The 24,635-nt window shown below is 36.0% G+C and overlaps 1 protein-coding gene across 1 annotated transcript; it reads left to right on the forward strand.

Moving 5' to 3' along the window:
- The first annotated feature begins 10,850 nt into the window (after window positions 1-10,850).
- On the forward strand, window positions 10,851-23,453 carry LOC123674057. The gene is made up of 5 exons (XM_045608893.1): window positions 10,851-12,638; window positions 13,255-13,494; window positions 13,603-14,020; window positions 14,184-14,583; window positions 23,151-23,453. Exons 1-5 carry the CDS (start codon window positions 12,047-12,049, stop codon window positions 23,451-23,453), a joined length of 1,953 nt encoding a protein of 650 aa, XP_045464849.1. The 5' UTR covers window positions 10,851-12,046.
- The last annotated feature ends 1,182 nt before the right edge of the window (window positions 23,454-24,635 follow it).

Raw genomic sequence — 24,635 nt, forward strand, 5'->3', positions numbered from 1 at the left:
AAATTATAGTGAAAAACCCGGTACTTGATCTTATTGGTTCACGTTCGAATCGCTAAAATGTTAATGAATATTGAATTGGAGTGGGTCATCATGACGGTTGCCTTTTATATTTCAGGAATTGGCAACCCTGATGGAATAACCATCGTAGCAAGGAAATTGAATTGAGAGGGGTTCATACCACGTGGTTCTTCAATGAAAAATTCATTCAATTTTTTCTTTTCCATTCCAAAAAAAATACAAATAACGACTTTTCAGAATGACGAACTCCCTAAAATGAATAATAGTTAAAACCTCATATAAATTGATGGTTTCTAGTGTAATATACAGGTTGATTCACCGGGATGGCCTATTAGACGTTTATGGAAAACTAATCATAATTTTGAGCTGAAAATTTGCATATTGGGGTTTGAGAAAATGATCTTTCTCCCTAAAATATTTTCAGATTTCTACAACTCGACAAAAAGAGTGGGGGTTACTTAAGAAAACCCCATACCTAAAATAAATACTTTGAGAGTTATCAAGGAAGAATTTTAAATGAGGAAAAACCGCAATTTATAACTGTGTGGAGTAGTCTGTGACTTCAAAAACACAGAAATAAACTAGAATTCGATGTTTCCATAACTAAATTTGACATTTCAAAAATTGTAATGAATTATTCGTAATTGAAAATTGTATTGGTTTATGAATTCCTCAACAATCCCAACGAAAAATTAATTATAATTCATGAAATGTAAAATTTAGTTCTGGAAACATCGGATTTCAGTTTCTTTCTGTATTTTCCGGAAGTCACAAACTACTCCACACCGTTATAAATTGAGGTTTTTCCTCACTTGAAGTTCTTCCTCGAAAACTCTCGAAGTATTCATTTTAGGTATAGGGTTTGCTTAAGTAAAACCCACTAATTTTTCTACGTATAATCGACTGAAAAAAGAATAAATATAGTTTCCAATTTGAAAATCTTGAGTTTTGATGAATTTGAGTTGTCCAAGTTCATAATCTTCTAATGAAAACTCTGTACATTTTTGGGCCGTACCGCAAACAGTCTTATAATAGATACTACGTATTTGCGAAATCGAAAAATAAATATTTTTCTCGAAAACAGCTTTTTCTGCCGAAGAATGGAAAAAATTTGAGTCCTCAAAGCCACCATTTTATTTATAAGAATCCCATTAACTCATGAGCCATTGAGTTTTCACCCAAGGTATGGTATATTGCCGAAATAGTCGTCAAAAAAGCTATCTGATGATGCCATAATAGACTGGGTGTACTATTTGGAATGAGGAAGTAGGTAGTAGTTTGTTTCCGGTTTAACCGGAAATTGTAGAGATCTGAAATTATTTTAAGGAGAAAGATCATCTTCTCAAACCCCAATATGCAAATTTTCAACATAAAATTATGATTAGTGTTCCATAAACGTCTGATAGGCCATCCCATTGAATCACCCTGTATACCTATTATTGAAATGACTGCTGAGACGGTATAAACTCCTCCTAACAAGTACTAACATTTTATCAATTTGGACATGGATTAATAACTCAACAATAATGCTTCGATGGACTAAATTCAACTTTTAGGATTGAAGCACCACCCAAAAATCACTGTTTATTGCTGTCAAACTGAGTTAAATCCTGGTCGCCGTTTGCTCAAAAACGAATTTTGTGAAGGTCGTTCAAAACCAGTTGTGGTGTCAAAAAGTATAATATGAATGCTGTGCAAAATGCATACTCGAAAGAACTTGCAGAACAAATTGCAACGAAATGTAATTCTTCTCAATTTCAAAAAAAGGTTCAACAACGATAACTTTCTGAATTTCAAAAAGAACTGCTACGGAAGTAAATGACAGTATCTAATTTGAAATGAACAGTATATAATCTGAAATGAACAGTATAGTTTCTATAAAATAATTCCATATGTCCAAGCAATCTATCTAAGAAGACCGTACAAATCTTCTTAGAGAAGTTTCTATGAATATTCAAAACCAACCTCTTAATTCAACATCCAATCTCCCCCCTCCATCTCCTAACAAAGCAATAGGAAACACTCCGATCATATTCCGGATTACAAAAGGCAATCCATCACATTTGTCGTGTGGAATACAGTTTTCTTCGTTCCTCAATCGCGTGCAGAACATCTAGGTCGAACCCAATGGAATTCCCACGGACAGAACCAGCCCAATATTTAATATTCCTCCTCCCCCCCCCTCTCTACAAAGATACAATCAGTCCCAAGTCCGGGCATCAGGCGAAATTTTAATTAATCAATTTGTCCGGATTATGTCTTCGCCGCGAAGAATTCGAACGACTCAAGGCAGTCTGAAGATTCTTTTGTGTATTTATAGTCGAACTGTTACGTTTTCCTACGCTTAAAAATGATACTCAAAATATACAATCTTTATAAGCCTTTAAAAGGAATCGATTCTGTGGATTATTGTGATTATTACAACCCTAGAAAATTTTATGACCACTGTAGAATAAAAAACTTCATATTAAAAAGAAGAGAATCACTGACATTAAGTCAAGAGTTTCATAGCGTTATTAGATCATGTGCAAATTTTACCCTTTTGAGGCCACATAACACTAGATAGGTTTATTTGGTCTTTAATCACCTTCTTGAATTTTCTCTGGTTCTGTTTAAGCTATCTACATGAAATTTTGAACGAAGCTTGGAATAGTTATTGTTTGTATACCGAGTTGAGTCAGTCAAAAATCTCGAAAAGTAAACATTTCACGGAAAAATATTTTGAATAAAAGGTTAATTGTTCTGAGGATGGAGAGAAGTCCACTTATGCCAGAATTTCTTCCTTTCAAATCTCCCTTGTATGTACAGGGGTCAATTTTGGAATTTCAACTGGGCAAACCTTTTTTTTCGAATCACATGGTTCTGATATAGAGTTTGAATTTTTCGTCTGAACGACCTTAATGTATCCGTTCCATTGATAATTCACTTGAAATTTTAATCGTAAATTGTCCAACTATTCGTTGAAACAATAAAAGACCTTCTACGAATAAAGATAAACGGATTGGAGGAGATTTCTCTTAGATTCCAAAGAGTATTCTTTCAATTGATACATCCTCATTAATTAATGGGAATATTTTGAACCAAAAACACATAATTTCGACATTTCAAATGAACAATGATAGTGCATGTACTGAAAACAAACAGTTCAGCAGAAAACGTCCGAATTTCGAGGGAATTATTAATGGAACGGTTACGCCAAGGTCATCCAAACGGACAATTTAATTTCGATTGCAGATTCTTCTGTGTTGAATTGTGAAAAATTGGTTTCTACAAATCTTTTGTATTTTTTACCGTAGAATACGAATTTGCAATGAAACACAGGGATTCCCATCTGAAATTTCAAAGATGCTCTTGTCTAAGTGAGATTCCTCCTCAAAACCATTTACTTTTTATTCGTATTATTTTTTCTTTGAGTTGAAAAAGTAGAAACGAAAGGATTCCACTTTTCCCATGATTGGAATTATCTGCATTTTACCCAGTTAGAATTTAGAAGAAATTATTTTCTTTGAATGTACTTATTAACGATAACAATCATTCTAAGTAGATACTCACCGATGGATTTATTCCCTAATCTGAAACAGCTTTTCGTCCTTATACAATTATTCATTTTTTTCTTAGGTCCTCGTTATCTTTTATTTTCATCATCACTATGAGCAATTGACTGATGAGACATCATGAATCTATAACAGAGAACATATTTAGTATCATCAACACCATTTGACGAAAAATATCATAATATCAAATGTAACTTTTTAAAAAAATGTACATGAAATACCTCAACAATAACTATCTGTCGAAAAATTGATTGATTCACGTGAATCTCGAATTTTCGCAAGTCAGTCTCATAGACTAATAATTCAGTTCATCGACAATCATTGATTGGTAGGCGGGGTTTTGGATTTTTTCAATCTATGATCAAGGGTAACTCGAACAGTGTAACTTCAAAACCATGGAAACTATATAAAACTGTATTTGATTTTCTGTGATATGTCTTTGAATGGGTGTAATCGAATTATAAATCATATTTTCAGTAACCGAATTGGTATATTGCAATAATTTTAAATATTATGACTAGAATTGCTGGTGTGTCCCAGAGTTATTCTCTGGAATAAATAATCTGAAGGATGCATCAAGAAATATACATATAAAAATTGGATTGTTTTTTCGAATTCTAAGATTTCATGAAGGAAGTTTTGAAAATTTTCCGAATTCGTTAAAAAAACTTCATCGATAAATCAAGAGTTAGAATTTAGAACGAATCATTGTCTTTGAATGTACTCATTAACGATAACAATCATTTTAAGTACTCACCGATGGAATTATTACCTAATCTGACAGCTTTTCGTCCACCTACACTTATTCATTTTTTTCTTAGGACCTCGTTGTCTTTTATTTTCATCATCACTATGAGCAATTGACTGATGAGACATCATGAATCTATAACAGAGAACATATTCAGTATCATCAACACCATTTGACGAAATATATGATAATATCGAATGTAATTTTTAAGAAAAATGTATATGAAATACCTCAATAATAGCTTTCTGGCGAAAAATTGATTGATTCAGGTGAATCTCGTATTTTTGCAAGTCAGTCTCATAGACTGACATAATTCAGTTCATCGACAATCATTGATTGGTGGGCGGAGTCTTGGAATTTCTCAATCTATGATCAAGGGTAACTCGAACAGTGAAAATTCAAAACTATGGAAACTATATAAAACTGCTTTGATTTTCTGTGATATCTCTTAGAATGGGTGTAATCGAATTATAAATCATATTTTCAGTAACCGAATTGGTATATTGCAATAATTTTTAATATTATGACTAGAATTGCTGGTGTGTCCCAGATTTATTTTCTATAATAAATAATCTGAAGTATGCCTCAAGAGATCTAAATATAAAAATAGGATTGTTCTTTTCGAATTCTAAGATTTCTTGAAGGAAGTTTTGAAAATTTTCTGAATTCGTTAAAAAAACTTCATCGATAAATCAAGAGTTGGAATTTAGAAGAAATTATTTTCTTCGAATATACTCATTAACGATAACAATCATTCTAAGTACTCACCGATGGGTTTATTACCTAATCTGAAACAGCTTCTCGTCCTCATACACTTATTCATTTTTTTTCTTAGGACCTCGTTGTCTTTTATTTTCATCATCACTATGAGCAATTGACTTATGAGACATCATAAATCTATAACAGAGAACATATTCAGTATCATCAACACCATTTGACGAAATATATGATAATATCGAATGTAATTTTTAAGAAAAATGTACATGAAATGCCTCAATAATAGCTTTCTGGCGAAAAATTGATTGATTCACGTGAATCTCGTATTTTTGCAAGTCAGTCTCATAGACCATAATTCAGTTCATCGACAATCATTGATTGGTGGGCGGAGTCTTGGAATTTCTCAATCTATGATCAAGGGTAACTCGAACAGTGAAAATTCAAAACTATGGAAAACATACAAAACTGTGATTGATTTTCTGTGATATGTCTTTGAATGACTGCAATCGAAGTATAAAATTATATTTTCAGTAACCGAATTGGTACCTATATCGCAATAGTTTTTAATATTATGACTGGAATTGTTGGTGTGTCCCTGCGTTATTTTCTGAAATAAATAATCTGAAGTATGCATCAAGAGATATACATATAAAAATGGGATTGTTTTTTTAGAATTCTAAGATTTCATGAAGGAAGTTTTGAAAATTTTCTGAATTCGTTAAAAAAACTTCATCGATAAGTCGAGAGTTAATTTTCGAAAGTAATAAAACTGCATTGGAAACGAATAAATCATCTGAGAAAAAATTGGTTCAAATACTTTGAGCATTCGACAACTAAGGTACTTACGAGGATACCTATTATGAAACAAGTAACAACAAGTAATAATGGAATCGTTTTTGACCATCACACCAATTCAGTCCTTGTGATCATACAGGGTGTGATAGGAAATATAAGGGAGTTTGTAAGCACTTGATTATATCCTAGTATGATACACCTTTGTTGAAAGTCCAAAGTATTTTTGGCTGGCGATGTCGAGGCATTTCGTCCTCAGGTGATCTGTAGTTTTTTCTCCCCTTTACAGAATCTTAACTCGTCGTGTTCTGCTGGAAAATTCCGACATAGTGTCTCTTTCGGTTTTTTCCTTCTTCTGAAACTCTTTATTGTAGGTACATTTATCTATACCACAAAAAGGTTCAGCGCTGATAAACGGAGTTTGTGCTCCTTTTCTGGCATATTTGTCGGCTTATTCCTCTTCTTTAATTTCCTATTGATCGGAATCCTAGACTAAACAGACCTTGTTATTCTTGTCATCCAAGCATCCAATAATTTTCAGTTAAAACTATTCCAGAATTGTTCAAAAAGTGATGTACCAGTTCTAGGAATTCAAGGCTTGACTTAATATTCAAACTACTTGATTGGATATTCAAGCTGCTTGATTTGATATTTAAGCTACTTGACTTGAGCTTGATTTGAAATCATCTTAAATTCAAGTCAAGTAGTAGTTTTTTAACGTCCAGTCAATTATTCTTTTATTAAGTACTTGACTTAAGGCCCTACCAGTTACCTTGTTCAGGGCTATAAGGATTCAAGTAGATTGGTACAATTAGCACCATAAAATCTGAACGGAATGTATAAATTCAAAATGTTCCAAAATGAACTGAAACGTGAACGGAAACCAAAACTGAGAACTGACATGATCGGGGACCGATGGAGACACGAAAGGAGAATGTCGAGCCTGCCAGCGTGTTCTCCGAAAAGTGGAACTTTCGAGTTTAGCTGTTGTCGGAACTGGTCAAGGACTCCGGTCACATTCGCGGATTCTTAATCATCGTAAAGATGGCGCGGATTAAACGATCTGCCATTCTGGTAATTGAAAATTCCGATGGGTTCAGTTGGATTCGTGGTGATCCTGAGAATTGGACGGGTTTGGAGAGTGAATATTTTGGTTTTTATTTCGTGTATTATTAATATACAAATGAGTCATAATTAGGTAGTTGACTGTTAAGTATTCAATATCAATGGTAGTTGTATAGTTGGAGTTAATAATGATAGCTTTTATTCCCTGGGGATAATTACGTATCCTGCTGCCTGAGCTGCGAGAGAGTACCATTTAAAGGTTATAATAACCGTGATTTGGAGGAGTTTACAGGGTGGTTCAAATTCAATTACTGTTGGTGTTATCTACGAAACTACAGGGTGGGCAAATAAGCGAGGTCGGCTATATCTCAGGATCCACTCATCGTAGAGACTTGTGGTGAAAATTTGCATCACTAAATTGTTTTGAAGTTCATACTTCTACCGCTAGGGGCCATAACAGCTACCGTCGAGTAGAAAAATGAATTTTACTCGATCAAATAAGGGTAAGGGAAAGGGAGAAATCTGACTGATTGAAATGCCTCTAACTTCAGTTTGGCTCAACATTCTCGAGAAAATTAGATCTTGTCTGAAAGATAATATCTTGTTGATTGAGGACAAAATATACTCATGATAAATTTGTTTTTGCTGCTTGTCTTTAAGTTCTGACAGAAACAGAAAACCCATCAAATTTGTATGAAAAAACCAAAAGGTCGCAAAGCGATAGCTTTAGGCGTTCTGGAGTTAAGATGGATACATACACCTAATCCAACGCTCCTATCACTTCTGAATACTTTGTCTGAAGAAATATTAATCTTTGCTCTAGAAGTAGGCTTCAATCTCGGCAATCATTTCTTCATAAGAGCCAAATATAAGTCAGCATATCTTCTTCAAACCTGTGTTTTCGATAGAACAGAATCTGAATAACACTTGCTCTCGCTTTGCTTGGACACTTTTTGTCATGAAAAATAATGTTTCATCAATACACGAAACTCGTATTCATCAATTTTTCAAACTACCACAAATGTAGCTTCACTTTGTACAATACCACGGTCTAGACTAGAACTACTTATTCCGAAATTTTGAAGCTTGGTGGGTTATCGTGTAATTCAGGTTTGCTAAGGCCCTCACGTCTCAAATTTCCCATCAGAAAAGATTGATTAAGATTTACGGAGGCGTTCTCAGCTAATTCTTGAAATCTCTCAGAGGATTTTGGTATTTCATAACGGAACCGCACTGATGATCAGTAGAGCAGCTCAGTGAGCTCTGCCATATACATCTTCCACCTTCATAGCGAAGCGTGGTGACTTTTTTGTAGAACGATAAGGTATATCTTCCAAGCAGTGCCTTTCTTCAGGCAATTGCGCAGCCTTCGACGCCATCTCTCGAGCTACCACAATAAAATCAACCAGTAACACAACAGTATTTTACAAAGGCAATTACGAGTGAGTAATAAAAGTAACATGAATGAATGAATGAAATATTCGCTTTTCGTAGAATTTTATTGTATCGCTTTCAAAGTAGGACACTTTTGAATATGAACAATACTCAAATCTAAACAAATATTTCCAAGTAGTTATAGAAATCCATGTTCAAAAAACATGATACATGTTGGAGGTCATCCAGATGGCAAATACTCAAGACGACCAAAGATACCTTTATTTACCTGAAATTTATTCAGAATCAAAACAGTAGGTTTGTATATTTTAACTGAAAATGGAAAGTTAATAATTTCATATGTTGTCAATAAATAATGAAAGATATATCCATGATAATCTATACAAGAAAACCTCACAATTTTTTGTGAATCAACTTGATATGATAATAAAGCAGTAGATTCGAAAGTATATAAATTAATTCTTTACATGAATTCAATTACATACCTACCAATTAATTTAGCCGACCAGTTGACAACTGACGTGGAGAAAGTTCTGCAGAAATTCCATATCTGAGGATGAAAATTTTCAGGCTATAATCATAGAAACATCTCTACATGAAAATGTTTCCTGCCATCATAAACTTGAATAATCGCTCATTCGAGTCAGCATATAATAATACTTGAATCGTGCTTTCATGTCATGCCGTTAAACAAACGAGCTCTTTTAATTGTAACTCTGAAAAGGCCAAAGTGTTGCGATATTAAGTTTATACCGGCGTGGTATCATTTCGAAAGTATTCGAATCGGTCATACCAGGTTTAGATGAGGAAATAATTTATGCGTTCCAGTAACCATCTGGAATGAAATAAAAAATTGTTTCATTTGATAATTAATTTGAATTAAGTACTGGATCCGTTAAATAACCATCTGGAATCATCAACCATCTCTTGAAGAGAAGAATATAAGATTTGTTGAGATAAAACTGTAAAAATAATTGTTTTTGAGTACCAATTGAAAAGTCCCCAGTCTGATGCACAGATGGCGGTGCTAGTATTAATTCCATGTGATTTTTAGTTAGTACAAACCTTCAAACGATACGTGTCAAAATTTGACAGCAGTCCGACCATTAGTTTGTGAGATATTGTGTTTTGAATGTAGCTACTTTGGTTATTTGAAGAAAGAATTTCGTGTGCTGATAAAATATTGCTTTTTGAAGGGAAAAATACAGTTGAAGGAAAATCTTGGCTCGATGGAGAGTTTTCGGGGTCTGCACCAGGAAAATCAACCACCATTGATTGGTATTTTAAGTTCAAACGTGGTGAAATGAGCACCGAAGACGGCGAACGCAGTGGACGTCCAAAAGAGGCTGTAACCAACAAAAAATCAAAAAAGTTCACAAAATAATTTTGAATGACCGTAAAGTGAAGTTGACCGAGATAGCAGATATTGTGAAGATATCATTTGAACTTGTACATCATATCATTCACGAATATTTGTACATGAGAAAGCTGTTTGCAAAATGGGGGCCACGCTAGCTCATAATCGATTAAAAGCAACAACGTGTTAATGATTCTGAGCAGTGGTTGATGCTGTTTGAGTGCAATAAACCTGAATTTTTGCGTCGATATGTGACAATGGACGAAATATGGCTCCATGATTTCACTCCGGAGTCCCATCGACAGTCAGCTGAGTGGACTACACACGATGAACCGAATCCAAAGCGAGGAAAACCAAAGTCAACTGGCAAGGTTATGGCATCAGTATTCTGGGATGCGCAAGGTATAATATTCATTGATTACCTCCAAAAGAGCCAGACCATCAACAGCGATTATTAAAGAGCGTTAAAGGATCGTTTGAAGGATGAAATCGTTAAAAAACGGCCCCATTTGAGGAAAAAAAAACTTTTTCTTCTTCTCAGACCTCGAAAAGATGCTCGCCGGAAAGAAATTCAGCGCCAATGAAGAATTAATCGCCGAAATTGAGACCTATTTTGAGGCGAAAGACAAATACTACAAAAATGATATCGAAAATCGCTATAATCGCTGTATGCCCTCAATGGCAACTATGTTGAATAATAAAATCGAATTTGCTAAAAAAAAAGTGTTTTGCTATGATAAACCGGGAACTTTTCAATTAGCCTGTGTAATCTATAAAAATATAAATGACAGATTATAACCAATATATCAAAAGTGTCATCGAATTAGCAATATTGTTCGATCGAAAATATCAGCCTCATTCGATTGCCAACATGACAACCGTTAATATTCCTACACAAATCTCCCAATGCCGAATGGAATTTACAACTATCACAAGTTTCTCTCGAAAATATTGCCAATAAATCCGATGAATTCATGAATACTCATGAATATAACGATAACAACTCACTGTAGAACGAAATCCATACGTAGTGAATCGAGTGCTGTGTATTTGGGCATTTGAAATGTGATACCTACATCAAGCAAATCGATTGAAAAAGCTCGCAACACGGTTTTCTCGTTAGAGTTAATGGATCTCGGGTCTTCAATACCAACATGTACACAATTTTTATACACACATCGCTGAAAATACAAACTCATTGCCCAGTGCCCTATTACCGCCTAGGCCAACATAGGCCATGGCCTAGGGGCGGCAAAATTTTAGGGGCGGCAAATTTTTCGGTGAATAAAAAAAAATTCTTTAACTCCTCTACGAAAATGTAGAAATAGCCATCTTCGAAAATTTCGCCCATTTTTTCATTACCGATGTATAATTCTTTTGAATGGAAGATAGAAATATTGTTGCATTTTTCACACCCCTCGGTAATCTGAAAATCAAAGGAGCCGCCCTAAAACCGAACAGCAGTCGGCACTGTCGGCGGTTAAGCGCATCAAAGAGAACGTGGAAAACCTATCCTATCGTAAATTGTAATTGCTACTAATAAAACACGGATTACTGTCAGGGAAATCAGAGGACTGGCATAATATTTAAAATATGAATGCGGCACGTTTGATGAGTTGCCCTAGTAGGTATTATTTTCAATGGATGCAAGTAACTAGTTAAATTTTTTGCGTGAATTTCGGAATCGGCACTGGCAGCTCGTCAGTCCTATTTTTCCGTCCATGCAATACACTCAGAATCGAGAACTAACCACTATAGAGTTGTCGCCAGTCATTTTTAAACATTGCTAGTGCAATTTTTAGTATAAATAAATTTTGTGGGAACTTATCTTCAGATCTACTTGTTCATTCTTTTTTTCGCAATGTCAAGAAAACATGAAAGTGGTTGTGAATATAGAAAACGAGCAAAGGAAAGATCAGAAAAAAATGAGGAACTGGTGAAGAAGATTCCCAAGATTGACACCTTTTTACAAAAAGGTGATAAAAAACAAAAAGTGGACTCGACAGAGCTGAGTGAAATTCAACAAGAATTCGATCAACATTCAACAAGTGGTAACAACACATCAAACAAAGCTGAAAGCATTATGGAGATTCCGGAACAAGTGGAATCTTGTGAAAATCCGAAAAAAGCTTTTCCAGAAATTAGCGGCAGTTCAGATAACTTCAGTGATGATCCAGCTCTGTGGGATGAAATAACAGAGGAGTTGAGGCAGAATTTTATCAATCGTGGAATTAAACAAAATATTGATTTATTAGATTTTGAAGCTTCAAGAAGGAATTACAATGATCGCGTTCGATATTGTTCGAAAGGATTGTTTAAAACCCGATTGAAAAATGCCGAGACTCACACTCGCGATTTCTTGATTTACTCTGCCAGCACAGGACGTCTCTACTGTCTGCCATGCCGTTTATTCAATGGAAAGGTCCATTTGCATCTACCGGATTTAATGATTGGAAAAATCCTATTATTATTGAACAGCACGAGAATTCACAGAATCACAAAAATTGTGTCCTAATTTTACTCCAAAGGCAAAAAGCAGCTGACCAGGTAGATGCACTTCATGTTAAAGAATACAAGCGGGAAGTACAGTACTGGAGAGAAGTTTTAAAGAGAGTTGTTGCAGCGATCAAGGCATTGGCATCAAGAGGACTTTCATTCAGGGGTTCGACGGAAGTATTTGGTAGTCTACATAATGGCAATTATATGATGCTATTAGAATTTCTAGCTGAATTTGACCCTTTTCTTGCTGATCACATTGAAAAGCACGGAAATCAAGGCAGAGGGAACGTATCTTACTTGTCATCATCGATTTGTGAAGAAATTATCCAAATTATGGCTACAGAAGTTCTAAAATCAATTGATCAGGAAGTTACAGAAGCCAAATACTATTCAATAAGCGTAGACTCCACACCAGATATAACGCATACCGATCAACTGGCTTTTATTACTCGCTATAATAAAGAAGACGGAAAACCAGTGGAAAGATTTTTAGGTAAGATTGAGAAAAGTTGTATTTTTTTCTTAATGTTTTCTCATTTACCAATACTGAAATGATGTTACTTTCAAAAAATGTTTTTAAGTGTAGCTATTTTATCAATTCCAGTTTATTAGTAAGAGCGATTAATGATCGAAACGTTTGAAATAACAAATTCATTACATATTATAATAATTTTGACATAGAAATGAAAATTTGAATTGATTTATGCAATGTAATTGTTATTGTCCACGACTATTCTATAATATGCACATATGAATTATAGCAGTGAATAACTTATCAGCATCGTGATAGACTGACTGACAGTAAGATCAACCACCAAGCTATCAGCGCGGTAAAAAAAAGGCTACTGATGGAATCGATGTCACGTGAAAATTTTGAACTTTATTTTGAGCTTGCAATTTTCAGTGCGAACGCAGAAAATGTTGTCATCGCTTTGGAAACTACTCTAATTTTTGAAAATGCAGATTAATTCGAATTTTACCCAGGAAATCGTGGATAAAATATAGTATTCTACTCACACATAATTACTGATATTTACTAGGGTGAATAATAGTTATCTTTATGAGCTCATTGAATAATTTGGTACTAACTTAGGTAATTTTACTCACAGGATTTATACCAAATCCGGGACACAAGGCTGAAGACCTTTATAACGCTGTTATTAAAATGATGGAGGAGCATAATTTCAATTTTGCGAATTGTAGAGGTCAATCTTATGACAATGCGGCAAATATGTCAGGAATATATAATGGACTGCAAGCAAAAATAAAAGAAATCTCTCCTTTGGCATATTGGATCCCATGCACGGCTCATTCGCTGAACCTCGTCGGAGAACACGCTGCTGGATCGTGTAAGGCATCTCGGGATTTTTTCTCACTTCTTCAGGATATTTACGTTTTCTTCTCAATCTCGACTGCTCGCTGGGGGATACTAATGAAACATCTGACTGGCCCTTCAGTGAAACGATTATCTACAACTCGCTGGTCGGCGAGATATGAAGCTTGCAACAGCATGAACCAAAACTGGAAAGAAGTTGTCGCAGCTTTGAGTGAAATTGATGAGCGGGACAGGTCTAAGACTGGGAGTGGAGCAAAAGGATTGAAAATCAAGCTAACATCTCTGGAAACCGCAATTATGTTCGCTGTATGGAGTCCAATTTTGGAAAGATTTGATAAAGTGAGCGAAGCAATACAGAAAGTTGGCATTGGTATAGATGAAGTAGTTTTGAATTATGAGTCATTGGTTGATTATATCTTAGGATTAAGAGATCAATTTGATCGATTTGAGAAAAAGCGAAGATCAGTTCTGGATTTGAGAAATATCGAAGTGAAGAAAGAAGAGCCACAACAAGAACTGTTCCTGCTGATGAAACTCGAGTGGGACATACTGCTTTGAGTGGGAGGGAAAACTTCAGAGTAGGGGTTTATCTTGTTATAATTGACTATCTAACATTCTAACAAGAGAATTGAATCAATGTAAAAATTGCTACAAGGGTTTTGCTGCGAAATTCTCCTTTTTATTAAAACTGCAATCGATTAGTTCTGAAGAATTAGGAGTAGCGGTTACTAATCTCATCTCTAGTTTTCCTCAGGATTTAGATGAAAAACTCCACGATGAATGTTTGCACTTCAAATCCTACTTAGGACAGTTAGAACAACCTCCAAAAACTCTACACGAGATGAGTACCTTCATTAGAAGTGATAAAAGCTTAGTGCAAGTGTTTCCCTACATCGATATTACAATTAGAATGTTTTTATGCACTTTTGCAACGAACTGTTCAGCAGAGAGGTCGTTTTCAGCATTGAAGCGAATTTTATCCTATTTGCGATCTAGCATGTCTCAAGAGCGTTTGAATTCTCTGGCCGTTTTGTGCATTGAAGCTGAATTGTTGAAAAAATTAGACTTCGAAGCTGTGTTGCAACAATTTGCGGAAAAGAAGGCAAGAAGAAAACCATTATTAGTTTGATTATGAAAGCTGTAATTTTTTACTATGAAATATAACTCTGAAACATTAGATTGTTTTATTTCCAGATAGAAAATTGTCTTTATCAACTTCTGCGAAAATCACGTATTTAAAAAATTTGAATTTTTAAAATTATCTTTACTCATAGGGGCGGCAAATTGTTTTTGGCCTAGGGGCGGAAAAGAGTTTAATCCGGCCCTGTCATTGCCTACGTATGCGTGCCTGTACATTTATTGGTCAGGTGTTCACCAAATGTGGAATAGTCAACATTGACAGGCTTTATTTTGATTTTATTCATGTGCTCCACATCTGAAACGTTGGATCGTCCATATCCTGTATATAATTTTGAGTTTTTAATTATGTTCTTTCAACCCTTCCGGCCTTGATTTTCCAATTCTGTGGAAAAAAAATCAAATTCATGCTTCATTCATTTTAATCAAAACGTACAAAATGTATCATAAGTAATTGTAAATATACAAACTGACAATGAAACTGCAACACCCAGAAGGAGCTGTTTAAATTTTCATTTTTTTTTTGTTAAAACATAGATAGTATAGCAAGGAGTAAATGATTGAAATTTGGAGAAAAAACGAAGGGTTTATATTTCATTTGATAAATTGGTTAATAATTTGTTCAACGCGATTATCTATACACTCCCCAACACGTCTCGGCATTAATGCAATAAGATGTTCTATTTCTTCTTGAGGTATACTATTTCAAGCTACCAGTACTTCATGTCTCAGAGCCTCGAAAGTCCGTGGGGGTTGGGGTAAATTTCCAAGCCTTCTACCCATTATGTCCCAAGCATGATCTATGGACGAAAGATCGGGGAGTTTGGGCGGCCATGGCAAAAGATTTACATGGATCGCTTCGAAAAAGTTTAAACTAACTCTGGCAACAAGAGGTCGGGCATTATCTTGCTGAACTATCGGATTCCCGATCCGGTTAAGGTAAGGGAGAACATATGGCTACACTATCACTTGAAGGTAAAGCAACGCTGTCATGCTTCCTCGAATAAAGACTAAAGGTGACCTACTAGCATGTGCAATAGCATCCCATACCATAACGCCTACTGTCCGATGTACATGACGCTCAACATCAAACTCAGGTTCACGTCTTTCTCCTCGACGTCGTCTTAACCTTCATCGGCCATCATATACCCAAGGAGAATGGAGATTCATCAGAAAAGACGATTTGAAGCTATTCCACATTCCAAAGTTGGCGTTCTCTGCACCACGAATCATTGCCGACGATGCTCAACCGTCAGAGGTAACACAAGATGGGGTCGATAATGCTGCAGTCCAAAAGACCTTATCTGGCGGTAAGCCAAAGATCAAGTTGTCGCAAATAGGTCTCTAATGGCCATAAAGCTCAGACGTCGATCTTGAACTTCATTTGTGCCCCTTCGACGTCCGGTGCCTACTCTTCTCCAATTTTGGACATAATCAAACCACGCATGACAACATCTCATAACAGTAGTTGGATTTCTGTTCGTACGATTAGCGATTTCTCGAAATGACAACTCTGCATCCCGTAGACCAATAATTCGACCACTTTCAAATTCACATAACTGGCGATAAATTCCACGTACACGTGCTCTAGCATTTTAACAACTAAACATCGACTTTGGATCTCCTCGAATAGCTGGTTTGTTGTAAAATTTAAAAAACTTGCAAAAAACTACTACAATATTTAAGTTACAAAGATTGTTCACATGAAAAAACCTTCACGATTTTTTCTCCAAATTCAATCATTCACTTCTTGCTGTACTATCTATGTTTTACCAAAGAAAATTTTAAATTTAAAAAACTCCTTTTAGGTGTTGCAGTTTCTTTGTCAGTAGATCATTGGAAATTTCTAGTGGGCTTAAAAATTTCAAATTCAAAGAGGATCTGAAATTGAATGGATATCTTAGAAACGAACATGAAATTTATAAATTGTACAATTCTTCACTAAGTGTTCTATGATTTCTTCGTCGCCAGGCTCACACGTTGGCGTTCTATAGAATGCCATTTGAAGAGCATACTGTTGCAACGATTATACACTACGAAGTACAACAAATTTTCCTGAGGAGATTGAAACCTGGAGCTTTCCCTAAAGGATGAATGATTCGACTTTTGTTGAAGACATAACAAGAACTGCATTCTGAACGCAAAATTGCATTGGATTTGAGGAAAGTATTAATGCATCAATGCATAAAGGTTATAGAGAAATCCAAAGGAAAATATGATTCAAGTGAATGAGTAAACTCTTAAATATAGTATTTTTTTCCTCCTGATGTTTCACCTCCTCTTCATCTAAAATTAATGCTATGTCGTTTTTCGAAAACAATAGAAGGCACTTGAACCACAATAATCTGACGGATAGATGTGGAAATAGCGGCTATTCTATCTGTGACTGGTCGATTGCGGTTTTGATTTGGAACTTCGAACTTATATCTGTACCATTTTAAAATTGATATATTATTTCCGAAAACTCATTGTGCCATAAATAATGAGATATAGATATATTTGTTTGTCTAGACATTTAATTGTTGACAGAGGATTCAGCTAATGACCTACTAGTCTATAACGAAGGCAGAACAAATACAAAACGCCAAAACTTTTCTCTTTGAACAATTCCAACTCGGACCAAAACCGCCTTCTTTCTCCTTCCTCCCCCCCAACCAAACTCCATCCCCTAAAAAATTACAACCCGAAACTAATCGCACTTTGTCAACCCTCCCAAAGTTCTCCCGGAGTTTCAAACTCGTCAAAGACTCGCATTATTATTCAGAGGACATCTCAGGCCTGCATCCCCAAGCCATTTCTCCAGCGCTTCAAAAAGGAATTCAGCGGCGGTCTCCGGAGGACGGCGGGCGTCTTCGTCTCCTCCGCGTGTTAGACTCCGGCGAGAAGCCTGAAGCGGATTGATGGTCGGAACAAATTGGCCTTGATGGTTCTTCTTGGTGCGGTCGATTGTTCTGTTGTGGTAACGCGGATGGAACGAAGAATTCGCAACTTGGGACTTGTTTGAGGATGTCGGATAGGTTGGATTGGTCCTTCGAAGCGGATTTCGGGTAGATAGGATGGGTGGCTGCGTTTTGGGGAGTGGAAATCGGTGATTTTGTAGTATTTCATGGTTATATTTCATTTTATATGGTTTTTTTCTTCGAATCATTTATTTCACCCCTCGAAAAAGTTTACAAAACTGGCACCGAGGCCTTTACTAATAAATTATAACAAATGTAAAAATTCAAAAAAATAAACAAATCAATAAATTATTCTTTAAATCATGTTAACTTAGGTTGTGTTCAAGAAATATACTTTTAAAATGCAACACACAGCCCTTTCATTTCCGTCAAACAAAGTCTTTGGTACATTGTTATTTGTTTGCACACTACGATATACAGGGTGTTTCCTAAACATGCGGCAAAAATTCAGGGGGTTGTTCCTTGGACTATTCTAAGAATATTTTGTCCTTTGATGATTTTTGAAAAACCTATTTGTTTCGAAGATATAGGGGAAACAAAATTTCAGATAATAACATTTTATTATGAAAAATTACATGAAAATTCAACTCAACCTACAAAAACTGTTGAAAATGACCACCTCTAGCCAGCATACAAGCGATTCATAATAGTCAAAGATAAAATGTTAATTGCTAATACATCACAAAACGAATTCAAATGAAAACCGTGTTTAATCTGTATTCCTTTACCATCTGCACTTATCAATTTTTAGTCAAAAAACTGGCCGTTTTTAGTAATTGGAATGTTGTTAAACAAATTTAAAAATAAATTGTACCTACTTAGTAAACACAGTGCGGTACGCATTTTTATTTAAACTATTATTAATTTTAAAAATATGAAAAATGTTGTTCGCCCTGTATCTTCGAAACAAAGAGGTTTTTCAAAAATCATCCAAGGACAAAACATGCTTAAAATAGTCCAAGGAACAACCCCCTGAATTTTTTCCGCATGTTTAGGAAACACCCTGTATAGGTGAGTTGTGTGATTTAAGTGGTGGCAGGCCCGGTCTGGCCAGGTCGGCAGGTCGGCGATCGCCGAGGGCCCCGGCCCAAGGGGACCCCCAGCTGAACCAAACTAAACTAAACAAATTTTTGAAAATATGTTTTTTTGACAATTTTATTTCATTCAAACGTTTTAAAATGAACAACGAATAGACATTATGGGCAAGATTCTGTATTGATATTTTTGTCAAAATCTTTCATTTGAACAAATTGATAAAAACAATTGCTTCGATAAAACGCAATATAATTTTGAAAGGCTTCCACGATAGCATTATTCATAACGTTATGGTAGACTCTACCCAAGATACAGGAAGCACTTATATACCAATTGGCTATTTTCGTACGATATGTCATTCGATGAAAAGATTATGAAAGGCTTCTAGAAATTACTGTAGTTGAAGACTCGAGTGGTCCTGCATTGTAAAAACGTGTAACTCCAGAATTAACCAAGTACGGAATTCTGGAATCAAATATCGTTTCATGTTCATTCGATGGAAAGAATAACATGAAAGAGTATTATAACGGTTTACAGGCTCACCTTAAAAAGCTAAATGAAAATATGACGTATCTATCACGTCTTGAACCTAGTAGCTGATTCAGCAGTAAAGTTACTAGAGACAGAAAACTTGTTTGGATTGGTGGAAGAATCTGCAGTTTTTCTGAGTTCATCTTACAAGCGAATGGCAGTATGGTAGAAAGAAACAAAAAAGAACATACAAACTTTATAGACTGCAAAAGTCTGTAAGGCTCTATTTTCGATAATTGATGAAAGTGTGTTGAAGAAAACTGCCAAAGATAAATAATTGACGTCAGTAAACTGTATTAAAAAACCATGATGGTCAGTTTGATTGTAAATCCAGACATATGGCCAGAAATTTGGCAAATCAATGATCAAAAATTAGAAACTCATTTATTTCATTCGTTTTACATTTGGTTCTTGTTGTAACTCCTGGTTCAAAATATTTGCAAACTAAAACATTGAACTACGCTGTTGCTTGGAATTCATTGCAATCACTGCTCAAACTTATTAATGAAAAAAGAAATGATAAACATTTTGAAGTTGTATACACGAAAATAAAAGAGTATGCGCCACGAGTCTGCTATTAATTGTAAATCGGAAGAATATCGGAAGAATTGGAATATTGATAGGTATAAATTCAATTGAAAGTTGGATCTATCGCACCCAATTTTTCTCGATATTCTGTTAGAATTTTCTTTGGTTCTGGTTATACCATACATGAAATTGTGCACTAAGCTTGAAAATGTTATTCTTAATCGAAATGAGTAATTTCATCACGATGAAATTAGTTATTTTTGAATTATAAAGAAAACAAAATATCGAACGACCATATTTACGGAACCCCTATTCGAATTTCTCCCTTAAACATACTCAATTGCGACATTCGACATACGAAACAACCTCGAAAATTCAAAGTTTTTGGATTTATTCTTTCAAGAGATATCGTCAGACAGAATTGAAGTTGATCACTAATTCCTCATTATTTTCGCCTCCAATCTCAAAAAATACCGACATCGTAAAGAAACAACAAAGCACTCGCTCTCCAAACCCAACACAAACACACAACAAGCGCCAGAAACCTCCCAAACCCCCTTACTTCACCGCATACCTCCAACATTTTTATTCACCCGACGTCACGTCCGCCTGTCAACATTCCCTTCTCTCCCAAAATTCGTAATTTCGCCAGGTTCTCGCTTCAATGGAAATTTAAATGAGGACTCATCCGCTCGGAGGCTGCAAGTCACGATGAGTGCGCGCACCCGCGGGTTCCGTAGCCGCATCGCCCCCCTCACCCGCTATTAATTGAGTTCAACCCCACGACGAGGCTGTCACTTAATTCAATCAAGTAGGCCGGTCCGCGGAAATCTGCAGACACCTCCGCCACCGTTCGCTTCTTGTGCCATTAAATTTGCCTGGCTTTGGCCATTCGTCTCTGGCCAGGCTGAAAATTGGTGGCATCATCTCGGCTCGGCGACGTGTTCTGGCGGAATGATTGATCGAAATGAGCAGCGAGGGTGGAGTTTTTGGGGATGGAGGGTTTAGATCTACGTGGAAATTGAAGTTTCTTATATTCGAGGATAGTTAGTGGAATACTTTCTGTGTAAAAAGCTATTAGTATGGCCATATAACATTTAAGTCAATAGGTTCCGGGCCCAACCAGTTAAAACACATTATCTCTTAAATCAATTTTATTCGTTCAGATAGTCAACTTCAAGAGTAATAGGTGTATTAAAACACTACTAATAGTTTTGATGCGCTCAAAACTATTTGATGGACTCTGTCTTCACCTGATGGAAATACATACGCGTACAACTTTGCTTCCGCCGTTTTCATTCCGAAATTCGAGACTTCATTGTAAAAAAGTGGTTGTACATTTATAATTGAAAGTATTGTCCATCGCTGGTTTCTACTTTATCCCATCTTTCGAGCAGCTCACGAATACCACGTTGAAAAACCTGGACATTTTTTGAAGCGATCCACGAATCGATCCAATTTTTCAGTTCTTCATAAGACCGGAAGTGCTGGTCAGCTAGGTCGTGTGCCATTGATCGTTGTCTCTCGTTGTATTGCGGGCGTTTGTCTTTCAATGATCGGCTCAAACGCATTAATTGTGTTCGATAACGATCGCCTGTGATTGTTTCAGTCGATTTTACCTACTCATAATACTTTATGCCGAGCTCGTCCAACCAAATACTGAGCATTACTTTGGAACCGTGAATATTCGGTTTGGCCGTCGACGTGGAAGCATGGCCCGGATATCCCCATGCTCTCCTGCGCTCGAGATTATCGTAATGGACCCATTTTTCTTCTCCAGTCACAATGCGATCTAGGAATCCCTTCCGTCTCTGCCTTACAAGCAGCTGATCACAAGCAAACAAACGCCGTTCAACATCTCTCGGCTTCAACTCGTACGGCACTCAATTTCCTTGTTTCTGAAGCATTTCTATGACTTTCAGGGCTTTTGAAATTGCTTGTTGCGTTACTTCCAATAATGATCCTGCTAATTCTTGTTGCATTTGACACCAGTCTTTATCTAGTAATGCCTCCAATCTTCGAAAACCTTCTCTCTTTCACCGCCATGCTGGTCAAAATCAATATTCGTGAAGCTTTGAAGCCTCGGCAGGTTCTTTCACTAATAGCGGCCTCAGCAAAGGTATTTGAGAGCTTTCGATAAGCCTCAGCCACAGATTGCTTCATATTAATGTAGAAAATTAGAACATCTCGCAAATGACGAGAATTTGGCTCGTAAGCTGAAATCGAGAATAACTTTATGATGCACAAATCGACCGATATTTCGATGGCGTTATGTTGACAAAGCAATAGTTCAGACCTAAAAGTATAAATTCAAAGAATCTCTCTAATAGACTGACTCCCGGTTTCTTAAAGACTGATCGAAACTTTGTTCACCTAATACTACATTCAACTTTACAGCAATGTCCAATACATTAGAGTTTTTGAAATGTTGTACAGAGTAAAATTAACTTATCTATGTTATCTGGAGCTATTAACTTGAAAATAAAATTAAAACGAGTTTCAGAACCCCGAAATGACGCTTGGAGTATAATTCACGTGTAATATTTGACCACTGTGTCAACTCCCAGAATGTTCAAATAAAATGAGTTAACCTTACTTTCAGCAACCTAAATGACGCTCGACCATAGAACTGACAACAGTTAAGTTGGATTCTACGTTGGTAGGCCTTTCAGAAACCGGCCGGCGTGAATCTAAGAGATATTTCGTATTCTGCACCCAAAAATCAACCAAGAAACAGTTGAAAAATCACCAGTACCAAAATATCATTCATCCTGTATAATCCAAACCCGCTCTCACCATATGCACTTAAACCTCCCACCCAGAAGTCGTAATTAAAAGCAATCAAAACCCGCACATAAAATCAATTCATTCCGAAATTATAGTTATCGCGCTGGAGCACAGAGTCGTTTCATTCCGAACCAGAGAACAAATTTCCCTGCCGCGGCGTCCCGAAAGGCATCGATATAATTTCGACCGTGGTCGCTGCGGTTTCTGGCAAATATCAACCGTGAATTACGCGCCCATCTGGATTATTTCGAAAATTACATATAGGAGGCGACCGGCAACGGTCAATTTTCACGGCGTGGTCGGTATTGTTCCTTGGGAGAGAGCGAGAATGAAGATTGATTGCTGGAATGAGCGGCCGTAGATTTGATTTATTCGAAAATGAAGTACGTGATGAGTTGGGTTTGGTCTGCATGTGGGAGGTCACAGAGCAAAGATGGGTTTTTTTTGTTACCCAAACCGAATGGAGAAAAAATTAACCCTGTGTTATACAGAAATTTTTCTCTAAAATTTCAACAGAGATTCAGGAGCAACAGTTCTGCTATATGTACTATATTTGTGATCCTCCAAATGACGGAAAAGGCTACAGAGTTCAATAAAACTTTCTTTATGATATCACAGCTCTACTGAAGAAAAGGAAGATTCACCCCAACATAATAAAGGTAATAGAAAACATGAATACTAATAATTTTAGATATGCAAGAGAGTTCCTGTGACAACCAAGATCAGACAAGGATACAGCCTCAGCCCGATTTTGTTCAGCATCAAAATAGATGAGACAATGAAAGACGTGAAGCAAACTGGAAGAGGATGCCGAATGAGAAGCGAAAATATAAAAAAAGTATATTATGCTGATAATTCAGTGATTATGTCAGAAGACAAAGATAATCTACAAAGGCTTCCATTATGTGTTCCAATGAACAGCCAACACTTACAAATATCTGAAAAGAAAACAAATATTTTACGGTATTTAGAGATGCGAGGAGCGGTAAAATAGCGATATACGATCAGTGGTGGGATTCTTTTCATTCAATATCGATTCAGGGGAAGAAAGGGGTACCGATTTATTAACGTATCAATAAATAATACTTTTACTTTGTTATCGATTGATACGTTAATGATCGGTACCTCACTTTAGGTACTATAGTCAGGGAAAGGGGGGTTCCGATTATAAACGTATCAATCGATAACACTACTAATTCATTATCGATTGATACGTCAAAACTCGGTACCTCACTATAGTTACTATAGTCAGCGGAATCACCATAGTAGTGAGATACCGATTATAAAAGTATCAATCGAAAACATAATCTATAAATACTATAACCACTAATTTATTATCGATTTATACGTTAATAATAGGTACCTCATAGTAACTATTGTAACTATGGTGAGGTTCCGATTTTTGAGGTATCAATCGATAATAAATTAGTAGTGTTATCGATTGATATGTTTACAATCGGTACCCCTCCCTCTTCCAGGCTAAAGTACCTATTGTGAGGTACTGATTATTAACATCATTTATTATCGATTGATACGTTAAAAATCGGTACCTCAGCATAGGTACTACAGTCAGGAAAAGTAGGGGTGGGGGGTACCGATTACAAATTTTTCAATCTAACACTACTACCTAATTTATTATCGATTGATACGTTAAAAATCGGAACCTCACCATAGTTCCTATAGTCAGGGACCCACCATAGTACTGAGGTATTAATTATTAACGTATCAATAGATAATAAATTAGTATAGTCGATTGATCAGTACCTCTCCCTTTCCCTTATTATAGTGCCTATGATGAGGTTTAGTGCATATGGCGAGATATCATTTATTATCGATTGATAAGTTGAAATCGATACCTCACCATAGGTATTATAGTGAGGGAAAGAGAGGGGTACTGATTATAAACGTATCAGGCGATAACACAACACTACTAATTTATTATCGATTGATACGTTGAAAATCGGTACCTCACCATAGTTACTATGGTCAGGGGACTCGCCATAGTAGTGAGGTAACAATTATTAACGTATCAATCGATAATAAATTAGTAGTACTATCGATGGATATGTTTATAATCGTTATCTCACCATAATGAGGTGAGTGTAAGGGAAGGGAGAGGTACCGATTTTTAAGGTATTAATCGATAATGAATTAGTAGTATTATCGATTGATACGT

The sequence above is a fragment of the Harmonia axyridis genome, chromosome 1, assembly GCF_914767665.1.
Source record: "Harmonia axyridis chromosome 1, icHarAxyr1.1, whole genome shotgun sequence".
Taxonomy (NCBI): Eukaryota; Metazoa; Arthropoda; class Insecta; order Coleoptera; family Coccinellidae; genus Harmonia; species Harmonia axyridis.

Coding starts and splice junctions, on each gene's coding strand:
- LOC123674057 (XM_045608893.1), top strand. CDS start 12,047: ATGCCGTTTATTCAATGGAAAGGTCCATTTGCATCTACCGGATTTAAT. Junction 12,639..13,254: donor ACCAGTGGAAAGATTTTTAG/GTAAGATTGAGA, acceptor TTTTACTCACAG/GATTTATACCAAATCCGGGA. Junction 14,584..23,150: donor AACAATTTGCGGAAAAGAAG/GCAAGAAGAAAA, acceptor TAATAATTTTAG/ATATGCAAGAGAGTTCCTGT.